This window comes from Capra hircus, chromosome 25 (assembly GCF_001704415.2).
Source record: "Capra hircus breed San Clemente chromosome 25, ASM170441v1, whole genome shotgun sequence".
In the NCBI taxonomy this organism is placed as follows: domain Eukaryota; kingdom Metazoa; phylum Chordata; class Mammalia; order Artiodactyla; family Bovidae; genus Capra; species Capra hircus.
The window spans coordinates 15,588,572-15,611,298 of record NC_030832.1 but is presented as its reverse complement, the minus strand read 5'-3'; the positions used below and the strand labels follow the sequence as shown (position 1 = coordinate 15,611,298).

Here is a 22,727-nt window from a genome sequence, read left to right as displayed (position 1 = left end):
CAAGAGGGAGCTTTTATCTCAACAGGAACCGGCAAACTTTTTCTGTAAAGCAGAAACTGTGAAGAGTTTAGGCTCCGGGAGCCATTTAGTCTCTGATGCAACTACTTCATTCTGTGCTTGAGTCTGGGAACCAACTACAGACAATATGTGTGTGAATGGGTGCGTTCGGGATTTTGCAGAAGCAGGTTGCCAGCCCATGCCAGGACTGACTCTGTCTTTAAGAAATCAGGTGTGTTTTTTCTGATGCCATTGGACCTCACTAAAGAAAAATTCCAAATCCCTTGTCATGGCCTACAAGGCCCTGCCTGACCAGACCCCTGCCTTCTTCTTTATCTTCATGACCCACTGGACACCCCATCCCTTACTGATCTTCACCCACCCCACCCCCCGCCAGCCTATTCTCAATCCTGCCAAACGCTTGGCTGTTTTAAGATTTTGCACACCTGTTCTTATTTCAAAAGTTTAACCTGAACTAGACTCCAGTTTAGTTCAGAAACCTGGAAAAATGTTCCCACTTCCATCAGCTTTTGCAAAATAGCCAAGGAGTTTACGTTATCTTATTTACTTTCACAACAGTGACGTATGTGTTATCATCAGCTTCCTTTTCCAGACACAGTAAATGTAAATTCTCCATCTCAGCTGGTTTTCCCAACACCAGCCAGTCACTCTAGGAACAACCCAGGTGTTTCTTTGATTCCTCTGCATCCTTCGTCTTTTTAGCCAACCAACGGACAAGTTATAACAAATTTGCTTTCTGAATTGTTCTCAAATCCAACGTCTCCTCTTTCTTAATTGGACTCATGGTCATTTCTCACCTGAACTATCCCCAAAGCATGCCGATTGGACTCTGCCAGCGGATTTTGACTCCTCTAATCCACCCACCCACCTAGTCATTCATCTGTCTGTCCATTCATCCATTTAATCCACTCATCTTTTCAGCCATCCATTCACACATCCACTCATCTTCTGATCTATCAACACATCCATCCATCCATCCACTCATCCATCCTTTCTGGGTACTTATTTTGTACCAGGTAGGGTAAGTAGTGAATAAAAATGTAGAACCAACCTCCCTGGATATTTGAGTCTAATTAAAACAAATCACCACAAAAATACATGTATGTGACAAACCAAAATAAGTACTATAAAAGAAAAGGTCCCCTTGAGAAAGCATGACTTGATTTAAGCTCAGATCCGAGGACTGATCATATCAGGAGAGACGCGTGAACAGGGGTCTGCACGGGGAGACCAGCATGTAGGAAAGGCTTAGGCTGAAGTCTGCTTTCTCTGGGAAATACAGGATTCTAATGGGCCACGGAGTTGGGGGAAAGAGGGGTGAGAATGATGGGAGATGAAGCTGCAGAGAGAGATGCAGTGATCACATGGGGTTCCGAAGACCACCCTAAGGAGACCTGCCCTAGGTGCCGTAGGCAGACTTTGGCAGGTTTTTGGCAGACAAGCAACAATGTCCACCTTAAGAATACTCTGGATGCAAACTGGAGAGTCATTTGGCATGGGGCTGGGAGGGTGGGGGCGCAGCAGAGTAGATATAAAAAGATGAGTTCGGAAGCGATTGGCACAAGTCACACATTGGCAACAGGTCCAGAGAGGATGCAGAGGAAACAGAGAGACATGGACCACTGAGTAACATTCAAGAGGCAGAAATGAACATTCTCGGTGCTGAGTGATATGTGAAACTAAACACTGCCTTTGTAAATCTTGTCAGAAACAAGCCTGAGCCAGCCTCAGTACCTGAGCTCCTCAGAAGGGAACACTGATCCAAACGAGAGTGACGGAAATAGGAGAGTTCTTACGGAAAGAGCACCTGCTCGGAATGTGCCAGGGACCGTGCTCTGTGCTTTACACTCATCATCTCATTTAACGGAAGCTACAACTAAGGTCCGTCCAGTCAGGGCTATGGTTTTCCCAGTGGTCATGATGGATGTGAGAGTTGGACTGTGAAGAAAGCTGAGGGCCAAAGAGTTGATGCTTTTGAACTGTGGTGCTGGGGAAGACTCTTGAGAGTCCCCTGGACTGCAAGGAGATCCAACCAGTCCATTCTAAAGGAGATCAGCCCTGGGTGTTCTTTGGAAGGGATGATGCTAAAGCTGAAACGCCAGTACTTTGGCCACCTCATGTGAAGAGCTGACTCATTGGAAAAGACTCTGATGCTGGGAGGGATTGGGAGCAGGAGGAGAAGGGGACGACAGAGGATGAGATGGCTGGATGGCATCACTGACTCGATGGACACGAGTTTGAGTGAACTCTGGGAGTTGGTGATGGACAGGGAGGCCTGGCGTGCTGCGATTCATGGGGTCACAAAGAGTCGGACACGACTAAGCGGCTGAACTGAACTGAACTGAAGAAGTTAGATACTCTCTTTAGTCCCATTTTACAGATGGGAAAAATGAGGCACAGAGATGTTTAAACAATCCACCCAAGGTTCTATAGCTAGCCCTGGCTCTCCAGGGTTCACTTCCAGAATCCCAAGTATTGAACCCCAAGTCCTTGTCCACCATTTCGGGGGTTCCGTTCTTGCAATTTTTCTGCAAGGGTCTGGCCCAGTGTAATGTGAGCCAGGAAACCCCAGTGTAGACAACTCCCAGGAGAGGGCGCTCATAGGATTCCAGCTGCATAAATGAAGTCTGGAGGCTGAGCTCCACTGATCTGCTGGAGTTTTTATTGCTCTGCAAATGTATTATTAATCAGCCACTGGGGTCCTCCCCATGGAGCCTTTTAAATTATAGTTAAATTCCTTGATAGCGTTTCATGCACCTTTACAGTGCATTTCCTGTGTTCACAGCAATAAACAAGGGGAGGAGGGAGGCCTGGATAACCAGGTTAATTGCCCCTTAAGGTCTAGGCTGAGAAAGTGATGGCAACAGCACCTCTAAATTCTCTGGGTCCCTGGCTGCAATGCTAATAAAGTCTTGAAAAAAACAACACTGTCAAGCCAGCTTCTGGGGTGCAGACTACAGGGCTTTCATGCCTGGCCTGGCTGCTGTGGCTTCACAGGGCCTCTATGTCATCTTCTCAGGGTCCCTCTCAGGGGCTTTCAATACAATTAGGGGGAGTGAAGGCTGCATCTAGGCTGGGACCTATGGGCCACCAACGAGGGCTTACTGCTTCCTTGGGAGGCTCCTAAACAAGTTCCATGTGATGACATGGGGGACTCTCTTGGGAGTATGGTTGGAAAGAGGCAAAGAAGAATCATGCCTCCTGCAACTCTCTTCCCAACCCAACATAGCTGAGAGGGTAGAGGGGTCAGTTCAGAATGAAGCAGGGGTCTGTAATCCTTGGGTCAGATACAGCCTGTTTTGATTTCCATACTGTTTGCATACTGAGTGGAGAAGTTAAGACAGAGACTTTTCTATGTCCTGCAAAGACCTTGTTTATGCCCTACATGACTATCTGGTCTTTGGTGGAAAGTTTGCCAATTCATGCTAAAAAGCATAAATCAGATCATGCCACTGTTCCTGTGAAAACCGATCGATGGCTCCTCACTACCTAAGGCAGAGGTGAAAGGCCTCGTCCAGAACTCAGCAGCCTTCTGATTGAGGCCCAATCTAACGCCCCGTCCTCTCTCCACGACTTGGCTCTGTGTGTAGACAAAGCACCCAGCCTCGCTTAGTCTCAGGATCCTTGTCTGTAAAGTGAAGAAGATGAAGCTTGCCTTGGTGAGTCCGAATGAGGCTGATGTGAGGCAATGTCTGAAGAACTAACTATATTTTTAATTGTGGCAAAATACACAGGGGCTTCCCGGGTGGCACAGTGGTAAAGAACCCACCTGCCAATGCAGGAGATGCAAGAGATGTGGGTTCAATCCCTGGATCAGGAAGGTCCTTGACAGGAGGAAACGGCAACCCGCTCCAGTATCCTTGCCTGGAAAATCCCATTGACAGAGGAGCCTGGCGGGCTGCAGTCTATGGGGACACAGAGTCGGACACGACCGAGCAACTGAGCACAGAATACACAGAACATAAGATTCACCATCTTAACCACTTGTACGTTTTGAGTTTAAGTACAGTTTGGTAGCATTATGTGCATTCACACTGTCGTACAACAATCTAGGACTCTCTGGATCTTACAAAATGGAAGCTACCCATTAACAAACAACTCTCCACTTTCCCCTCCCCCAGCCCCTGGCAACCAACCACCATGCTATTTTCTATTTCTATGAATTTGACTACTCTAGGGACCTCATATAAGTGAAATCACACGGTATTTGTCTTTTTTATGTCCATCTGACTTTACTTAGCATAATGTCTGCCAGGTTGATCCATGTTATAGCATGTGCCAGAACTGCCTTCTATTTTAAGGCTGAATAATACTCCATTGTATAGACAGACCACATTTTGTTTATCATTCATCTGTTGATGGACACTTGGGCTGTTTCCATCTTTAGGCTCTTGTGACTAATGTATCTATGAACACGGGTGTTCAGATCTCTTTTTGAGGCCCTGCTTTCAATTCTTTTGTGTACAGACCCAGAAGAGAAGAGCAGACTTATCAAGCAATTTCTAGAGCACCCTCTGCATGAACAGTCCACACAGATCACCTCACTCAACCTCACAACAGCCTTGCAAGGTGAGACTCTTACTATCATGAGAGGGACCGTAGAATTCATTGCCCACACTGGAAAATTCTTGAGAGGGGGAAGAGGCACTAGTAACAATTGTCCTGGGACAACAGGCACAAATCAAGACTGTGTGGGAATAAATTAGAAAGTCAGTCATCATCCCCATTTTACAGGTGAAAAATTGAGGCAAAGAGAGGTGAAGTTCACGGTCACACAGCCAGTGAGCGGCATAGTCAGAATTCAAACCCAGGCTGATGAATAAAGCTCTCACTGTTAACCACAATTTCACATACACAGCACACAGCCTGGCAAAAGTCAGCCATCAATCCATGGTGTCTAATTGTTAGTGGTTCTTCAGACTAGGAAGGGGGGACGTCTTCGGGGGGAAGGAGCAGCAAGGGCTGAGAAGGATGGTGGGGGAGATAGAGGTATTTCATGCCAGGAAAGAGGCTGGGATGCAACACATCCATGCTGAATGTGAATTAGTCATCGGAGGAGATGAAGGCTCCCGGAGGGAGGAAGATGGCCCTGTCTCAGACACACCATCCCAATAGGACCACAACCGGCCTCCTCGACCAAGGCACTGTTGACATTTTGGGACAGAAAATTATTGTGGGGGCTGTTCTGTGTACAGTAGGAGGTTTGTTGGCACCCCTGGTCTCCACCTAGCAGCTGCAAGTAGCACCTTGCCGCCCATCAGGCTGTGACACCAAAAATGTTTCCAGATATGGCCAGATGCCCCTTGGGGGCCCAACTGCCCCATCAGGAACTGGGAGGAAGGGCAGAACAGGAGGGGACAGATCATTTTCCCAGGTCAGTGCTTCTCCAAGTGTGGTTCTGGAGTAGCAGCTGTTAGAAATGTAGTTTCTTAGGTCCATTCTAGATCTGGAACAGCATCTCTGGGGTGGGGGCGGTGGGTACGGGAGCCCATGTATTTAAGGAGCTCAACGTACAAACCACTGTCTGTGGGGCATACAAGAGACTTGCCGGGATCTCAGAAGGTTGGGGTGTAGGGCCTTTAGTAATCTGAAACCTGACTAGGGCTCTTGTGAAGAAAGCAGATCCCTTTAGGAGGATGAGGATGTTCTAGAAGTTTCCAACATCTGTACATGACTAACACCGCATAGAATGGGCTGCCGCATCTAGTGCAGCATGTGTGAAGGATAGTCTGATGGCATCTATCGAAATTGAAAACAGAGAAGCCTTTGGACCCGCCAATTCCATTTCTCAGATGTTCCGAGCAGTCAATCCCCAAGAGAATTAAGCTCTCGTGTCTTAAGGCATCCATCATAAGCAGCTGCTACTGCTGCTGCTGCTAAATTGCTTCAGTCGTGTCCGACTCTGTGTGATCCCATAGACGGCTGCCCACCAGGCTCCGCCGTCCCTGGGATTCTCCAGGCAAGAACACTGGAGCAGGTTGCCACTTCCTTCTCCAATGCATGAAAGTGAAAAGTGAAAGTAAAGTCACTCAGCAACCCCATGGACTGCAGACCACCAGGCTCCTCTGTCCATGGGATTTTCCAGGCGAGAGTACTGGAGTGGGGTGCCATTGCCTTCTCCTCATAAGCAGCAAGTTAGCTTTTCTCCCATGTACCTAGAATGGTACAGGTTATGCACTATCTTTGGGAGAGTTGAGAAAAGACCCACCCAGTAAAGCAAAAACCTGGCAACAGCCTAAATGCCCATCAGTAGGGGAATGGTTAAACTGCAGTGAAGCCATACTCCAGAGTCACAGTCAGCCATGACAAAGAATTATACAGACAATAAAAGAGACTGGGTAAATAAACATTATATTTTAAATGTAAAAGATGGGGGCAAGAGAAGGGGGTGACAGAGGATAAGATGGTTGCATGGTATCACTCACTCAATGGACCTGACTTTGAGCAAACTCAGGGAGATAGTGGAGGGCAGGGGAGTCTGGCGTGCTGCAGTTCGTGGGGTCACAGAGTCAGATGTGACTTACCAACGGAACAACAACCATCTCCTAAGACGAATACAGGTCTCAGACCCAGATACGTGTTCAAATGAAAAAAGCAAAAAGCAAGTTCCAGAACCAGATATCAACTGCATATGATTTTTGAATTTTCCTATGTCCCAAACCAGGTTCTATATTTTTGTAGGCTCCAGATTCTTATCATTTATGAACTCTTCATTCCAAAACCAACATTTTTGCAACTGTTGATTTTAAAGATCTAAACAAAACCGAAAATGTATTTGCAGTGGTTCCCTGTCCCATGTTTTTAAAGATTTTCCAGGTATTTGCTGTGTTTTCCAGGTTTTTGAAATAATGAGGATGCATATGGTCCCACCTGAATAAATGTATTATAACAAGCTTGCTTTCTGTAGTATTTGAGCAAGCTTTAAAAATTAAAAAAAAATTTTTTTTCTGCTTCCCTTCTTGCTGCCCTGTATTCTCCCCATCCTTTCACTCTGGCCGCTGGAAACATCCTTTCACTGGCCGGGCTCCTGGCAGCCTCCCGGTTACTCAGCCAGGGCTTCCTGTTCGAACCGTGCCACGCTCCGAGGTAAGCTATTAACTTGCACTTTGTGCCTCATCCTCCATTCTGATTTAGGGCAACATAAACCCTCCTCAAAATTCCGAGGAATAAATTAATTTACTAATTTCGCCATTAGGAGTTTATCAAAGTGAGCCCTATTTCAACTGTCCTTTAATCAATCACCATTTTCCATGTTTATCTCCTATTCAATTTTTACCACGGGGTTCTCTATACATCAATTTGCCTGATGCTCTTCCTACACATGTTTTAAATTACTTTATCATTGTATAAATTTCACAGCCATTAAAAGGCTCTAATACCGGAATGGCTGACATGGTGTTAAAAATTGGATTCAATTCCATGGGGTAATAAATTGTGACCTAAATCCAATCTCTCATGGGTGACTGAAGGATACAATGAAAAATTATTGCTTTGTCATTTTTACACTAACACAAATATACCATGGCAACTAGAAACCGGCAGAAAAAAATGGAAAGCCACTGCTGCTGGCTGTTTTTCACTCACACAGCTTTGCAGGTGAGTCCTGAGGGTCTCAGATGGGATGAGCTCCCCTCCAGCCCCAGGTGAATGACCTGACTGCATGGATCTCTTTGCAACAGACGGATAGAGCTCCAGGAGGAAGTTAAACTGCAGTTTCAAGGCAGCCACTGCTGCAGGCAGAGAAGCACAGAGGTTCAACATTTCTCCTCTGGCACCAAAGCCTCTGAGCTCAGAGCCTCGCTCTGCCACTGAGCAAATGTGTGATTTTAGGTAAGTTTCCTCCCTCTCTATGTGTCAGTTTCCTGGAATACAGAGTCGTTAGAAGAATAAATGATCTATTAAATCATGCAGCTAAAACACTTAGGACATGGTCCCCGGCATTCAGCAATTCCCAGGTCAAGACATAGTCCCTGCCATTTAGCAATTCCCAGGTCAAGACAGTCTCTGGCATTCAGCAATTCCCAGGTCAAAGTTAAGCATTATTATTTAAGCATAGGTTCTCGCACATAGACCTCAGCGCCCTGCTCTTTTTGACTGCAGGGAAGGAGAGTAATGAACAGCTAGGTGTTAACATTGCCTCTGCGTTTCCCTTTTGTCTTTGGAGAAACTGGATTAGTCATTCGACACATTTCGAAGGCGGGTTTGTTAAAGGCACCGCTGAGCAGAGAGGCTGAAAACCTGGGTTTTGAAGTCAGGCAGACAGAACGGAATCTGAAGTTGTAAAGTTCTCCCCACATGCAAGGGTGACTTTGGGCAAGCTACTCGACCTCACCGAGGCTCAGTTTCCCCATGTGTAACATGGGTTAGTGAACACACTTTGCTTAGCAGGGTCTGGCGATACGACCTGGAACACAGACAGGTGAGACTTGGCCTCATGGCTACGTGGGGGCTGCAGATGACTCTGGCCACTCCAGGAAAATGTGATGTGTGTTCCAGCGGGGAGCAGGAATGCTGATTTGGGGGGTACACAGTCTCGGGTTCCTCATGGAGATGTGGGGAGAGAGTCCCAGAAGACTTCCAGAAGGAAGTGATGTCAAAATGAATTGCGACAAATGAGAGAGGAGAAAACGCAAGCTGGTTTTGTTGCTTTGTCAGGTGGCTCAGAGGCAAAAAAAAAAAATCTACGTCCCGATGCAGGAGATGCAGATTCCATCCCTGGGTCAGGAAGGTCTCTTGGAAAAGGAAATGGCAACCCACTCCAGTATTCTTGCCTGGAGAATCCCATGGCCTGACGGGCTACACTCCATGGGGTCACCAAGAGTCAGACACGATTTAGCAACTCCTGGTTTGTACAAAGAGGAAGGACAAGCTTGGACTGACTGTCATCCACAGGCCACAGTGAGGGCCAGGCCTGGGCTCTTTCTGCACGAGGTCTCTGACTTCCCAGCCCTAAGTGGCTAACACATCACCAGCTGCTCCCAAAGGAAGGAATGGCTCAGAGCAAAAGGAACTGTCCTGGCGGCTCGCCACTGTTGCCTGGTCCTAGAGCAGGTTCTGGGTGAGACACACGGAAGCTGAGAAAAGCATCATAACCTGCCCGGCGGGGGAAGCAGGCCCACATGCCCATGCGGAGGCTGGCTTCCAAACCATAATAATCTACTGCTGATTTTTAACAGGTGCTTGTAAATATTCGCTGGCTGAGTAGAGGGAAAAAGTTAGATATTCTCAAACATAGTAATTCAGGCAGCAAGCTGAGGAGGCGGGAGGGGCATTGGACATTTCATAGGTAAGAAGTGAGGCTCAGAGAAAACAAGGGCCTTGTCTGAGGGTCTGGGAGCTCGCTCAGTGGCACAGGGGACCTCTAGGCTTCCTAGGAGAGCCTGACTCAGACCTTCCCCTAAGCCTGCCTGAGCTCAGCAATAGCCAGACTGCCCAGGGCCTAGCGCCTGCATGAGTCTGCTTCATCACTGGAGGCATTGAGGGTCCTGCTGCTTGAAGGTCCTGGGCAACAAAGGTGCCACAGGAGGCAAGGCCGCCAGGAGTGGGCAGCTCGAGCCCAGGCTGGGGTGGGGGTCCAAAGGCATCAGGGCCCAAAGGTATAAGGAGCATGGTTCACTGGAGGGGAGCTGTCCTCAGGTCCAGTCTGTCAGAACCTTGCCCATCTTTGGGGTTGATCTTCCCTTGACTCTCTGGAGACTTCAGTTTGGTCCCTGCCAAACTGATGCTACCAGATGCCTACCAGATTCCTCTGCTCCATTCTTCTCACTCAAGACAAAGACGTAGATCATTTAAATCCACTGGAATTAAAATCCGGCTGGGAAGATGTTGGATCGACCCTCCTGCTCACACTCAGAGGTCCCCTAGTGGTCTTGCTAATTCTTCTACTTCCCCACACAGTCCTACCACCCCAGGGCCTTTGCACATGATGTAGCCTTGTCTGAGAATATCATCCCCGCCACCTGCCCTTTTCCTAGTTAATTCCTCCCACTCTTCATCTCTCAGTCCCACTAAAAGTCCACCGCACGTCTCTGCAGAATTGGTGGTGCTGTGGCAATCTTGCACTTACGTTTGTGCTCACTGGACTCCTGCGTCTCCCCTCCCACGTTTAATAGGCCGCCAACTCCACAGGGATGGGGATTCTGTCTGTTTTCCTCCCAAACAAAGCCCCCACATCTGGGGCCCAGCATAGAGGGCGGATGCTCACTGGATAACTGCCGCATGAGCAGATGCTAAAGGGAGCTGAAGACAAGCATTCTCAGTCCCCAGTTGGTGGCTGTGCCATTCACGGACTTCTAACCGTTCCATTCACTTCACTTTGTCCTGTGCACACAGGTCTCTGCAGAGCTCCTGGGAGGGGCAGGTTGAGCCATGGAAACTCAAAACAACTGTATTGTGTTCTTACCCAGGGAGGATAAGACTGCAGCCTGTGATATGCCACGCAGTGGCTGTTCACAGACAAGTAAGACAAGAGTCCCTGACATGTGGAGGGTGGGTCTGAGGCAGAGACAGGTAGACAGTAGGGGGCGCTTTCTAAGAGCAAATGCTGTTGGCTCTGCGGACATCAGATCTGCCTGTTCACTTCTGCCTTTGTTATCTATTCTATTTAAGTCGCTCAGTTGTGTCCGGCTCTTTGCGACCCCATGGACTGTAGCCTACCAGGCTTCTCCATCCATGGGATTTTCCAGGCAAGAATACTGGAGTGGGTTACCATTTCCTTCTCCAGGGGATCATCCCAACCCAGGGATTGAACCCAGGTCTCCCGCATTGGAGGCAGGCGCTTTAACCTCTGAGCCACCAGGGAAGCCAGCCTGAAATATACCAGCCAACTCCCAACAGCTCTCCCAGCTTCCAACTAGCCCCTACAGTCTACTGTCAACACACAGCCAGGGGATTGTGTTAAACATATCGGGCCAGCACCCCCACTCCCCAGTCCTGCTCAGATCCTTCTAGCAGTTCCCCCAAGTCACTCAGATAAGGACAAAATTCCTACTGGCCTGCAAAGCCCCAGATTAGCCGGGGTCTCTGCCAAGCTGCTCTAAGCAGCAGTCCACAAATGCAGGGTAACCAATGAGCTCCCAGTCCCCTAGACTCTAGGTGTCATTGTGAGCACATGAGAAAGGGGGAAAAGAAATCCATCTAACCATGATCCCCTTGTCTCAGATGCACTATGAAAGGCTTGGGAAATGTATGCCTGAAGTTTCTGAATGAGTGTGCCCAGATGAGGCCAGGAAGGGCATCAATCCCACTCTTTCAGGAGCTGCTGTTTTGATCTTCTTTCCCTGCCTAAACCTTTCAGCTCTGCCTTTCAGGCATGGCAGTTAGGGAACAAACACACCCTAAAGACAAGTTTCAGAGTGAAGGACAGAGCCTCGCAGCTGGCAAGCCATTCCTGGAGGAGGAAGGGGAGGTGGAGGCGGGGGGGGGGGGGGGGGGAGGTGGAGGCGGGGGGAGGTGCAGGGGCGCATTTATGGTATTTCCCATAACTGCATATTTAGCTTTCTCAAAAGCCACATGGCTGGCAGCTGAAGTTCTTCACTATTCCAAGACGGGGAGTGGGGAAAACACCACAATGTTCCTCTGTCCATGGGATTTTCCAGGCAAGCATACTGGAGTGGGTTGCCATTCCCTTCTCCAGGGGATCTTCCTGACCCAGGGGTCGAACCTGGGTCTCCTGCATTGTGGGCAGAGTCTTTACCATCTGAGCCACCAGGGAAGCCCCATTTAGAAGGTGAAGGCAACCTGAGTTGGTTTACAGGGAACCCCCTTCCAATGGGGGGCCTTGGAGGACTGTTTGCCACATGACCTGGCACACAGCAGAGCTCAATAAATGTTTGCCCAAGGTTAGGCTTAAGTGGTCTTTGTGCCCCAAAGAAACCCCTGAGCCCAGACCACCAACTGTGGTCAAACATCCAGTCCATCAGACAATCCCAACAGCATTTTCCTCTCTACCATATCCTCTCACGGGGGCTGTTGCAAGGACCTTCCCACGACTTCCCTGTTTCCAGTCTCTTTAAAACTAAATCAGGTCTGCAGTGGGATTGGTGGATCATATGTTAGTTCTATCTTTAATTTTTTCAGGAACCGCCAAGCTGTTTTCCACAGCGCCTGCACCATTCTGCATTACCACCAACAGTGCACCAAAATGTAAATTTCTTATCCTCACTAACAGTTGTGCTTTTTTGATAACAGTCACTCTAACATGTATGAGGTGATATCTCATTAGGTATTTATCCAAAAAAAATTAAAATCAGCATCTCAAAGAGATACGAGCATGCCCATGTTCACTACAGCTTTTTTTTTTTTTTTAATGAAAGCCAAGATGTGGAAACAACGTAAATGACCACTGACAAATAAAAGGATTAAAAATTTTGGTATACACTCATAATGGAATATTACTCACCTTTAGAAAAGGACTCCTGCAACTTGTAACAGCATGGATGAGTCTGGAGGACATTATGCTGAGTGAAATAAGTCAGACACAGAAGGATAACTGCTGAATGAGTCTTCTTATATATGGAATGTATAACAGACTCAGAAGCAAAGAGCAGAATGGTGACTGCCAGAAGTGGGGGAAGGGGAATGGGGTTCAGCGGGTACAAGGTTTCAGCTGAGTAAGATTCGTAAGTTCAAGCAATTACAATATTGTGTCTATAAGTGAAAAGGCGCTACTGGGCCCTTAAAATCGGTTCAGAGGGCAGATCTGATGTTAAGTGTTCTTATCAAAGTAAAATAAGACTAAAAATTTAAAAGCAGCATGAAGTTTTAAAAATATCAGAATCAGATCATGTTTAAACTGTTCAGTTCCTCCGGCTCACACATCATTGATATCAATATCAGAACACCTGACCACAGCCTGGCTGTCCCCCTAGAATGTGAACCTTCCTCTTCCTACTCCCCTCACTGCTCCCTTAACTTCAGCCACACTCACCTTGTGGATGCTTCCAGAACATGCCAAGCTGTTTGCTAGGACTGTCTCCTCTTCCCAGTGACATGACATCAAGGATCCTCGGAGAGGCCTTCGGTGGCCACCTAACCTACAGTGTCCACTGCACCCCCGTCTTCTCACCTGCTACGCTTGTCTACGAGTTCTCATCACACCAGGCAGTAGATTGTAGGTCTGTTGGTTCGCCTGCCTCCTCTGGCCTCTCCTATTAGGGCAGAAGCTCCACGAAGGTGGGGCCATCGGGTTGCACGCCTCCCAGAGTGACCTTCCAGCTTATGTCGGCAGACCCTGCGCCCTGAGCAGATGCCCTGCAGAGACAAGGCCTCCTGTGCTTTTGTCCATGGGTCTGTCCCCAGATCCTAGAGCAAGGGTCAGCAAAGGGCAGCCTACTGCTGCCTGTTTTGGTGTGGCCTGCGAGCTAAGAGCAGTTTTCACATTTTTAAATAATTGGAAAAAAGTCTCAAATGGGTAACCTTTCATAACACATGAAAATTATGTGAAGTTCACATTCTGCTGACTGTAAATAAAGCTTTATTGGAACACAAACGCAGCCACGCTGGTTGTTTATTTATGTACTTCTTGTGGCTGCTTTCTTGTCAGGTGGAGTAGTTATGACAGAGACCACACAGCCTGCAAGGCCCAGACTTACTATCTAGCCTTTCACAGAACACATTTGGGGAGCACTGGCCTGGGACGTCACCTGGCACTTACCGGGTGCCCAGTGAATGGGGTTTGATGATTTTTTTCTAGACTCACCATGGTCAGAGTCCCACCCTTTCCTTAAAAGCCCAAGGAAGACCTTTGGGATCTTATTTCAACCACAATGAACTGTGACTGGAAACCTCCTTGTTACTGGGTTGGCACCCTGCTCAGCATGAGATGAAAACGGGTCCTCTATGAGCCTTGCCTTTTGGCAAGGTGGCCCCATCCAGTTGGCCAGGCTGCAGGAGGGTCATCTGACTGCTGTCCATGAGCTGTCTGTGGCTGTTCCCTCCTTGTCTCATCTGAGCCCTGCAGCCAAGATCTTTTAGGAGAAAGCGGTGTCCCTGCCCGACAGATGGGGACACTGAGGCAGGAGCCCCACCCAGGGCCCTGGTGCAGCAGAGCTGACATCCATGTCTCCTTTCTCCTCCCTGCCAGGCTGCCAGCCATCGTTCCACGCTGTTCACGTGTGTAGCCACCCCACTGCCCCCAGGGTGTGGAGATGTTCGGGAGCCAGCCCTACTGCAGCTGGCGGTGCCATGTGCCCGTCTCTTTCTGTCACAGACAACAGCCTCCTCACACCCCCACCCCCGGCCACCTCTGGCCAGAAGCACTTTTGTCGGGAGACTCTGGTGTCCTGCAAAGCCTGGTGGGTAGATGGGTTGTGCAGCCAGGGACAACTGCCTTGTCATCAGAAACCTCCTTCCTGTCCATCCTCACCCCAATACTGGAGCTGCTGCCCCAGCCATGTACACATGCTTGTAACTTTGCAGCCGGTCAGCTGACTCAAAAGAGAGAGTCCTTGCTCATCACTCATCAGAGAACCATCAGCCACTTGGGTCCAGAGTCCCCATAAAGCCCACCCCGCTCCCAGTGACTGCTTTCCCTGGAACTTCTGTTTTTATTTCTCATTCCTCACCTGGACACTGGCTTTACCTGGGAGAGCAAAGGGTGGAGGAGGTGCCAGAGGAACTGGGGTAATGGGTGGGGTCTCTCTTGAAATTTTTTTTTCTCTTTGAGGCATTTTAACTCAAGGTAGAAGGAGGCTGGTCGCCCATGAGGGCTATTGGAGACAGCATCTCAACATTTGAAAGTGAAAAGTGAAGATCGCTCAGTCGTGTCTGACTCTTTGTGACCCTGTAGACTATACCGTCCATGGAAGTCTCCAGGCCAGAAATACTGGAGTGGGCAGCCTTTCCCTTCTCCAGGGGATCTTCCCAACCCAGGGATCAAACCCAGGTCTCTCGGATTGCAGGCAGATTCTTCATCAGCTGAGGCACCAGGGAAGCCCAAGAATACTAGAGTAGGTAGCCTATCCCTTCTCTGAGGAACTTCCCAACCCAGGAATTGAACTGAGGTCTCCTGCTTTGCAGGCAGATTTTTTTTTTTTTTTTTTTTTTTTTTTTTACCAGCTGAGCTATGAAATTAAAAGATGCTTACTCCTTGGAAGGAAAGTTATGACCAACCTAGACAGCATATTAAACAGCAGAGACATTACTTTGCCAACAAAGGTCCATCTAGTCAAGGCTATGGTTTTTCCAGTGGTCATGTATGGATGTGAGAGCTGGACTATAAAGAAAGCTGAGTGCTGAAGAACGGATGCTTTTGAACTGTGGTGTTGGAGAAGACTTTTGAGAGTCCCTTGGACTGCAAGGAGATCCAACCAGTCCATCCTAAAGGAGATCAGTCCTGAGTGTTCATTGGAAGGACTGATGTTGAAGCTGAAACTCCAATACTTTGGCCACCTGATGCGAAGAGCTGACTCATTAGAAAAGACCCTGATGCTGGGAAAGATTGAGGGAAGGAGGAGAAGGGGATGACAGGGGATGACAGGGGATGACAGAGGTTGGTTGGCATCACCGACTCGATGGACATGGGTTTGGGTGGACTCTGGGAATTGGTGATGGGCAGGGAGGCCTGGCGTGCTGCAATTCATGGGGTCGCAGAGTTGGGCATGACTGAGCAACTGAACTGAACTGAACTGAGCTACCAGGTAAGGCGACATTTAATTGTTCCAAATATAATGAGGCATTTCCTGACTAGAATGCCTCTTTCAGGTCATTCACTGGTCTTCACTGGGAAAGACATGTCTGCCCCTCACCAGGGTTGGTGTGTCCCTTGTGGCCAGGGTTCCCCAGGGAAGGTGTGATCCAGGAAGGCTTCCCCGAGGAGGTGGCATTTAGGCTAAGATCTGGAGAGGGAAGAGGCGAGAGCCACAGAAGATGGGGGGTAGTGGGCAGTAGGGGCAACAATGGAGGTGGCGTGGACGAGCATAAGGGAATAACTGAAGCACACAGGGCCTTGTCTGAAGATCAGAACAAAAGAACTGCAGCTGGGCAAGGGGCAGTCACCATGCAGCGGGCCCTCCACTCTTCAATACCCTCTTCACTTATTCCACCACACTGCGACGCTGCAGCTGACAGCCAAACACATTCTCTGTACCTTACCTGCCTGTGCACCAGGCATTTCACACACATGATCCCATTTCAGCCAGCAGCCCTATGAGGACAGGGCACAATGATCTGTGCCCATTTTACAGATGAGAAAGCTGAGGCACAGGAAGTCAGAGTCACGCGGCTATCAAGAACAGAACCAGGATGCAAAATCCAATGTCTGCAGATCTTTGGATGGAAAACCGTTTTTCCAATCCATGCAGCCCTGGGCCCTCCATACAACATGGTTCAATTTCCATGAAACTTGAGGAAATCCTGTTGGGAGTGCCTGGAAGCCCTGTGGTGATTCTGGAGCCCAAGGAAGGAATCTGAGGCCTAGGCAACTGCAGGGGTGAGGTGGGGGCAGTGGGGTCAGGGCCACTAGGGCCAGGAATATGGGAGGGGTAGGGACTGGTGACATGGAGCACAGGGGCTCTGGGAGCAATGAGGGGCCGCTGCGGGATTAGAAATAAGTCTCTCTGAGGCCAGGCTTGGGGTCCGATGGGACACATGGCATCTCACTCCTCGTGGCTCTGAGTGGATGGTCTATAGATTGGTCCTTTCTTCGTGAAAACGTGTCAGCATCCTAGCTGCTTCCTCCAGGAGGCAGAGAGTGGAGCTGGTGGGTCACAAAGGCAAGGAAGGTGTCCGCACAGAGCACACCACTCCGAGGTTCTAGACGCACCTTTTCACCCGAATGCTGCTGGGGTACAGGGACTGGAGGCATGGGGGTGGGATCAACGGCAGCCCTTAACACCAGCTGACACTTAACACCTATTCCCTGCCTCGGAATTTTTCAGACTTCCAGCCATGAGGAATTGTTTCCTTAATTATATTCAACTTCCGGCATCCTGTCGGATGATGCTGAGCTTGGTAAGGTGACAAACGGTGCCCACGTCTGCGTGTGGACGTGTATGTCTGCAGATGTTTACACACATGCTGACTTCCCCTCTCCTCCGCACTGGCTTCCTCACTGAACAGGACAGAAAAGGACCATGGAGCTGGAGCTCAAATCCCTCCTGAGCGGAGGGAAATCCGGGTGCCATGGTTTCCAGAAAGGGAACACCATCTCCGTATGGGGTGTAATTACATCTTAGCTTTCTGCAGAAGAATAGTTTATGGCTTAAATGCTATTAATTGTAAGCCGTTTTGTTCCAAGGGAAGTTGTTCATTGATAACTACCCAATTAGGGTTATTTTGCAATTAGTCTATTCACAGTAAATTTATTGCAAAAGGGGGAGGCTGCTGTGCAATGAATGAAGTCCCTGTTGGGGCTGGGTGTGCCAAGGCCCTTACATGCCAATCTTATCAACCAGCTCCCAGGCCCCCAAAGGGTATGACACCTTGGCCGATGCAGCTGAGATCACAGGGGATGCCCTGCGCTGCACAGCCTCACTGGGGGTGTCTCAGAGGGACCCCAGTAAGTGTGGGGACCCCTTCCTCCACTGGCCACAACAGCCCTCTTGCTCCCTACAAACGTGCAGGGAGGAGGTCCTTCTCCTCCAACTACAGATGGCGGAGAGAGACAGCCAGCAGGTTCAGAACATCCCCGAGGTCTGAGAATTTGGACTAAGGTGAAACTGCCTGCCTCTTGAGAAGGGAAAGGATCTGGGGTGCTTGCAGGCTCTGGCGCCTGAGAGCTAACACCAGCCCCACCGCCTGCTAGTTGTGCACCTCTGCCTACGGACTAAACCTCTTTGAGCCTCCATTTCCTCATCCATTAAATGGGTTGATAAAGAGACCGACCTCACAGGGCTGGTATGAGGGTTCAATGGGGTGGAAGGCAAGTGTTGGAGGTACTACTACACAGACTTGGTACCTAGCAGGGATCAGCAAACTATGGCCCCATGGGCCATGTGCTACCCACCGCCTGCTTTCATAAATTGAGTTTTCTTCAGAATAACCAAGTGTACTTGTGTATGTACCGTCCTGGCTGCTTTTGTGATACAACAGCAGAGTTGAGGTGTTGTGATGGAGACTGCAAGGCCCATGAAGCCTCAAATATTTACTCTCTGCCCCTTTATAGAAAAAGTGCGACAACCCTTGGTACCCAGCGAGTGCCCCCTGCTATTCTCAAGGAAAGACAGGCAGCTCAGGCCTCTGCCAGGCCACGTACTACGTAAGGGAAAGATTTTGGAAACATCTCTGCTTATTAATTTAAATATCTGCCAAGTCAACAACATAATGGGAATCCTGGGACTGCTTAGACAAGAGTCCCTGTGCAAGGGAGACATGAACCTTTTCTTTTTAAACCTTTCTATTGGAGAGTATAGTGGAGATACACATTTCCATCTGAACACTTTAAAATACAGATGAATTTGAGGTAAGGGTTGAAGCTGTCCCCACTGCACCCCGCCCAGAGGGGGCCCCATGAAGGGTTTGCCATGGACCCTTCCAGGTCTCTCTGCCCACTCACCCACATGGCCACCCCCGACCTGATCCATACCCTCCATCCTGTGACTGGAGGTCAACAGAGAAGCATGTGTGAGGGATGAGGAGCTGAATTTCAGCTCAAGTTCAGCCTCTGATTGGGTGACCTTGACCATAAGCCTCCTCCTCTCTGGGCCTTGTTTCTTATCTGTCCAGTGGAGAGACGGAATCAGGATTTCTCTAGAGGTGACCCAGTCCTCTTTTCCTTGGGAGCCATTCTCACCTCGCACCTCCTGCATCAATAAGGATGCAGGATTGATGAGACATCGGGCATCTACTTGCCTGGCCTCCAAACCCTCTGACGCTGGGGGAACCAAGAGCCCTCTGCTCCCACCCCGCCACCCAGCCCAGCTCTTCAGTCAGCTTTCCTGAGGCTCTGACCTTCTGTCTGGACACCAAGACTGACCCAGCACCTCGTGGGCCCTCTTCTCTTCCACTCATGGACCCCTGCCCCACCCAGGTCTCCCCATGTGTCCTCCACACAATGAGCATTCGTTGGTATTTGATTTAGGAGCAACAAGGATGTATTAATATTTGGAGCCCTTGGTCGCTTAGTGAGGGACAGTGGGGTACCCCTGGCATTGACTGTGGCCAATGAGAACGAGGGATGACCAAGAGCAAATTGTGAGTGGACCCCCAGGGAGGGCTAAGTGGGAAGACCCTTTGAGTACTTAATGCAGGTTGCTTCCTGAACAGATAAGGAAGCTGGAACCAGAGAGCCGAAGGCACTTTCCCTGTGAGTTCCTGGGGAAACTTGAACTAGAACACACATCGCTCCATTTCCAATGCATCGCTCTCTGTTTGCTCCCAGTGATATCAGCGCTTTCTTCTTTTTAGAGAAGTCTTTGGGACGCCGTCTGCATGGAGAAACCCATGGAGCAGACTAATTCACAAACTATTGGGGATGTAAGGTCTTCTATAAGAAAAAGAATATCTGCTGACCTGCAGTGAACTTGTGTGTGTGGTCACGGGAGGCAGGGCAGGCGTGTGGATGTGGGTGAAAGAGCACTGACCCCCACGAGTTCTCTGTAGCCGGACGGTGGGAGCATGAAGGGTCTCCCTTCTCCAAGGTGGGTTTGAAACTTTCTGCCATAACATGTATTTATTTATTTATTTAGATCTTGAGAAAATATGACCTCACCCAGGATGGTGGGATCTCTATCTCAGGATGTCTCTACCTGTAGGCTTGTGAGACCTCCTACAAGCCGTAAGACCTGGGGGAAGTTATTTTATGTCACTCAAATGAAAAATGACATGCTCCTGATGACAGCGCCAACCTCACTGGGCCACAGATGAGAAGAGCTGATGTAATGCAAATTGCCTGTGCTGTACCCAGGACACAGCGAGCGCTCAGTACCTATTATTACTCCCCTTCTGCAGGCACTGGAAAAGGTGAAATGAACCAGCAAGGAACGCATGTCAGTGGTGAGAGGCGAGATGCAGAGATGCACACACCGTGATACTTCACCTGTGCAGAGCCATCGCCCAGGCCCCCGGTTTCTGAGGACCCTCCCCTGCACTTATGAACATCACTCTTACAGCTTTGACCTCATACCGCATGGCAGTGAGAGATCTGATTTATCATCAGAGGTCATCAGCAAGGAGAAGAGGGCCCAATGTGGGGCAGGAGGGAGGCTGGTGGGGGGTGGGGGGGGCGGAAGGGGAAAGCAACACGGAAGGAAGAAATTGTAGATGGAGGATGTTTTTTCAGATCTCCCAATGTCAATGCAACCAATAGATCCTTTCAGATCCTATTCAATTACAGTAATATTCATGTCAATTTTAATCCCCATATTCTGCTGAGAGAGGAAACAATCTGTATCAATACTATTGCCACCTACACCTTCCGCATTAGCCCTGATTGCACTGAATTTTATCCTTTGTCATAAAGGCAACTGGTTAACGCTGCAACAAAAGGTAATTTGATTTGGGGAAACTTCCCACGCAAGATTTTGGAATTCACAGGAAGGTCCAAAACAAATGATCTCGTGTCTTGACTTGGGGTTTGAAAAATAGGGCAGTCGCTCGGAGAAGGTCTGCGGACGTCAAGGTCTGCGGCTGGGGCTTACCTTCGAGCGGGCAGAGCCGAGTCACCTTCTCGGGCATCAGCAGCCCGAGCCTGTGGCGGCAGTAGGTCTCTCCGATCTCCTGGCGGCAGTGCTTGGATTTGGAGCGGGACAGCGCGGAGATGGCCTCCTTGCCCGAGATGTCACACCTGAGGGGCTGGTCGGGTTTGGCCTCGGGGGAGCTGCCCCCGCTCTTGCGGGCGTGGGGCGGTCGAGGGGCGTCCTTGCCGCGGCTGCCGTTCACCGCGACCCTCTCGCCGGGAGGCAGCACCTCGTTGGGACCTTTCCCCGGGGACGGACGCCCCCGCCCTTTCTCCTCCTGCTCCCGCTTCCTCTTCAGAAGCTCCTTCTGTCCTCTCGGGGGCTTCTTCGTCAGCTCGGGCTGGTGCTTCTGCTTTTGAGTTCTGGGTGCAAAGTTGCTGTTGTCTACGTTCTCAAAATCCTTGGGCACTGAGTTCTCATTGTTGCTGTCTGTTCGCACTTTCTCTTTCGGCCGGTGAGAGAAGTAGCCCTCCTAAAGAAGATAGAGACAAAACACAGAAGAGAATCTTGACTGAGCCGTCAGGCTAAGCAGGTGGACGTTAGTTGACCTGGAGGGTGGGGCTGTAGGTTTGGAGGTTTGAGCCCTGGTATCACAGGCCCTGCGTTTGCTATGAGCTTCACCTTAGACTTCATGTTAGATCTTTCTCTTTGAACTCTGTTTCTCAACCTGGAAATACAAGACGTTTCAACTAGAAAATAAAACTTCGCAACCTCTAACATGCTTGGACTATGATCCTCAATGCTTGTTATTAACCACACTCTCTTTTCATGTAAGTCTCCTTGAGTGTTTCTGCCACTGGAATCTAGACAGTTTGTTCTGAATTTCCTGTTTAAATTCCAGCAGAGAGCGCTGTGATGGTTAATGGCTAGCAAAGCCATAATAAAGCTATAAGGGGAGAAAACACTGGTAGGATAGTATTTACTTTCCATTGCCTTTAAGACATGCTCCTAGATCTATGCCCATAAGAGAAATGAGACCATGTCATAGTTAATTCTGGAGGGGAGACATCACCAGCTATCTCGGCAAGAATGTGTCCTTTATAGGACAATCCTTACAATGAACCCAAGACTTGGTGACAGTTTTGTGTTTGAGCTTTGACTCTTGATGCTCGTATCTGGAGCAGAACTGATTAAGTCATCCGGCCGGCACGGGGTGGGTCAAGAGAAAAGCCAAGAGTCATTTTTGAGACAATGAGTCTTCCCAGGAAGAGGGGCACCTGGAACTCAGCTTCTCCATGGTAGGTGGGCCCTGGCCATTTTGAGCTTGGATCAAATGCACTGGTCAACTAACGTCCTGCATCATTTCCAAAATACAGCACTTCTGTTCAGAGCCCGTTACGAAGACCTTAACCTGAAAGAGAATCCACTGGGCCAAAGCTAGTCAGTCAGAGGGGACACAGAGGCCACGGAGAACTGAGGCTAATTGACTCTTTAAATCCATTGCTATAGTAACACACTGGCGATGAGTAGCAATCCTGAGGGCAGACATCCTCATTCATTTTCCTAAATGTGACCACGGAAGGTTCTCAAGGAGGGCGCTGGAGGAACAGAGCTGTGGAGGCAGTGCTGGCGCCCAGGAGGGGCTGCCGTGCGGCAGACACTAAGTGCTTCTCCTCCTTTAGCAGTCCTGCAAGCTATTGCCTGCCCTGAGCCAAATCCTCCATGCCATTTGTTTTTGTAAATAAAGTTTTATTGAAACATAGCCATGCCTATTCATTTATGGGTTGTCTATGGTCACTTTCCTGCTACAACAGCAGAGGTGAGTGGTTGCCATAGAGACTATCTATCTGGCCTACAAAGCTTAAAATAGTTCTATCTGGCCCTTTAAAAAACACTGCAGACCCCAGCTCTCCAGGATTGTGAGTTTAGAAGGTTCCCCTTCTCTGGGCTTGGTTTGCTTGCCCTTGTCTCCAATGTCCCCATTTGGTCCAGCAATGTGTCTACCCAATTCTTACCTTTGTTTCATCTCCCCTAGCATCAACTACCAATTTCAGAGTCCATAGGAATGAAAGCAACACTAAGATACCTCATGCCCATTCTGTAAGTTGATGTTACTTTTATTCTCATTTCGCAGGTACTGCATTGGCATCAGTG

The 22,727-nt window shown here is 49.2% G+C and overlaps 1 protein-coding gene across 1 annotated transcript in view; it reads right to left on the bottom strand.

Moving 5' to 3' along the window:
• The window catches only part of XYLT1 (xylosyltransferase 1), a 350,305-nt gene that overhangs the window by 136,216 nt on the left and 191,362 nt on the right, over positions 1–22,727 (bottom strand). Inside the window, exon 3 of the mRNA XM_018040831.1 lies at positions 20,595–21,105. Within this exon, the coding sequence (XP_017896320.1) occupies positions 20,595–21,105 (511 nt within the window). The remainder of the gene's footprint in view (positions 1–20,594; positions 21,106–22,727) is intronic.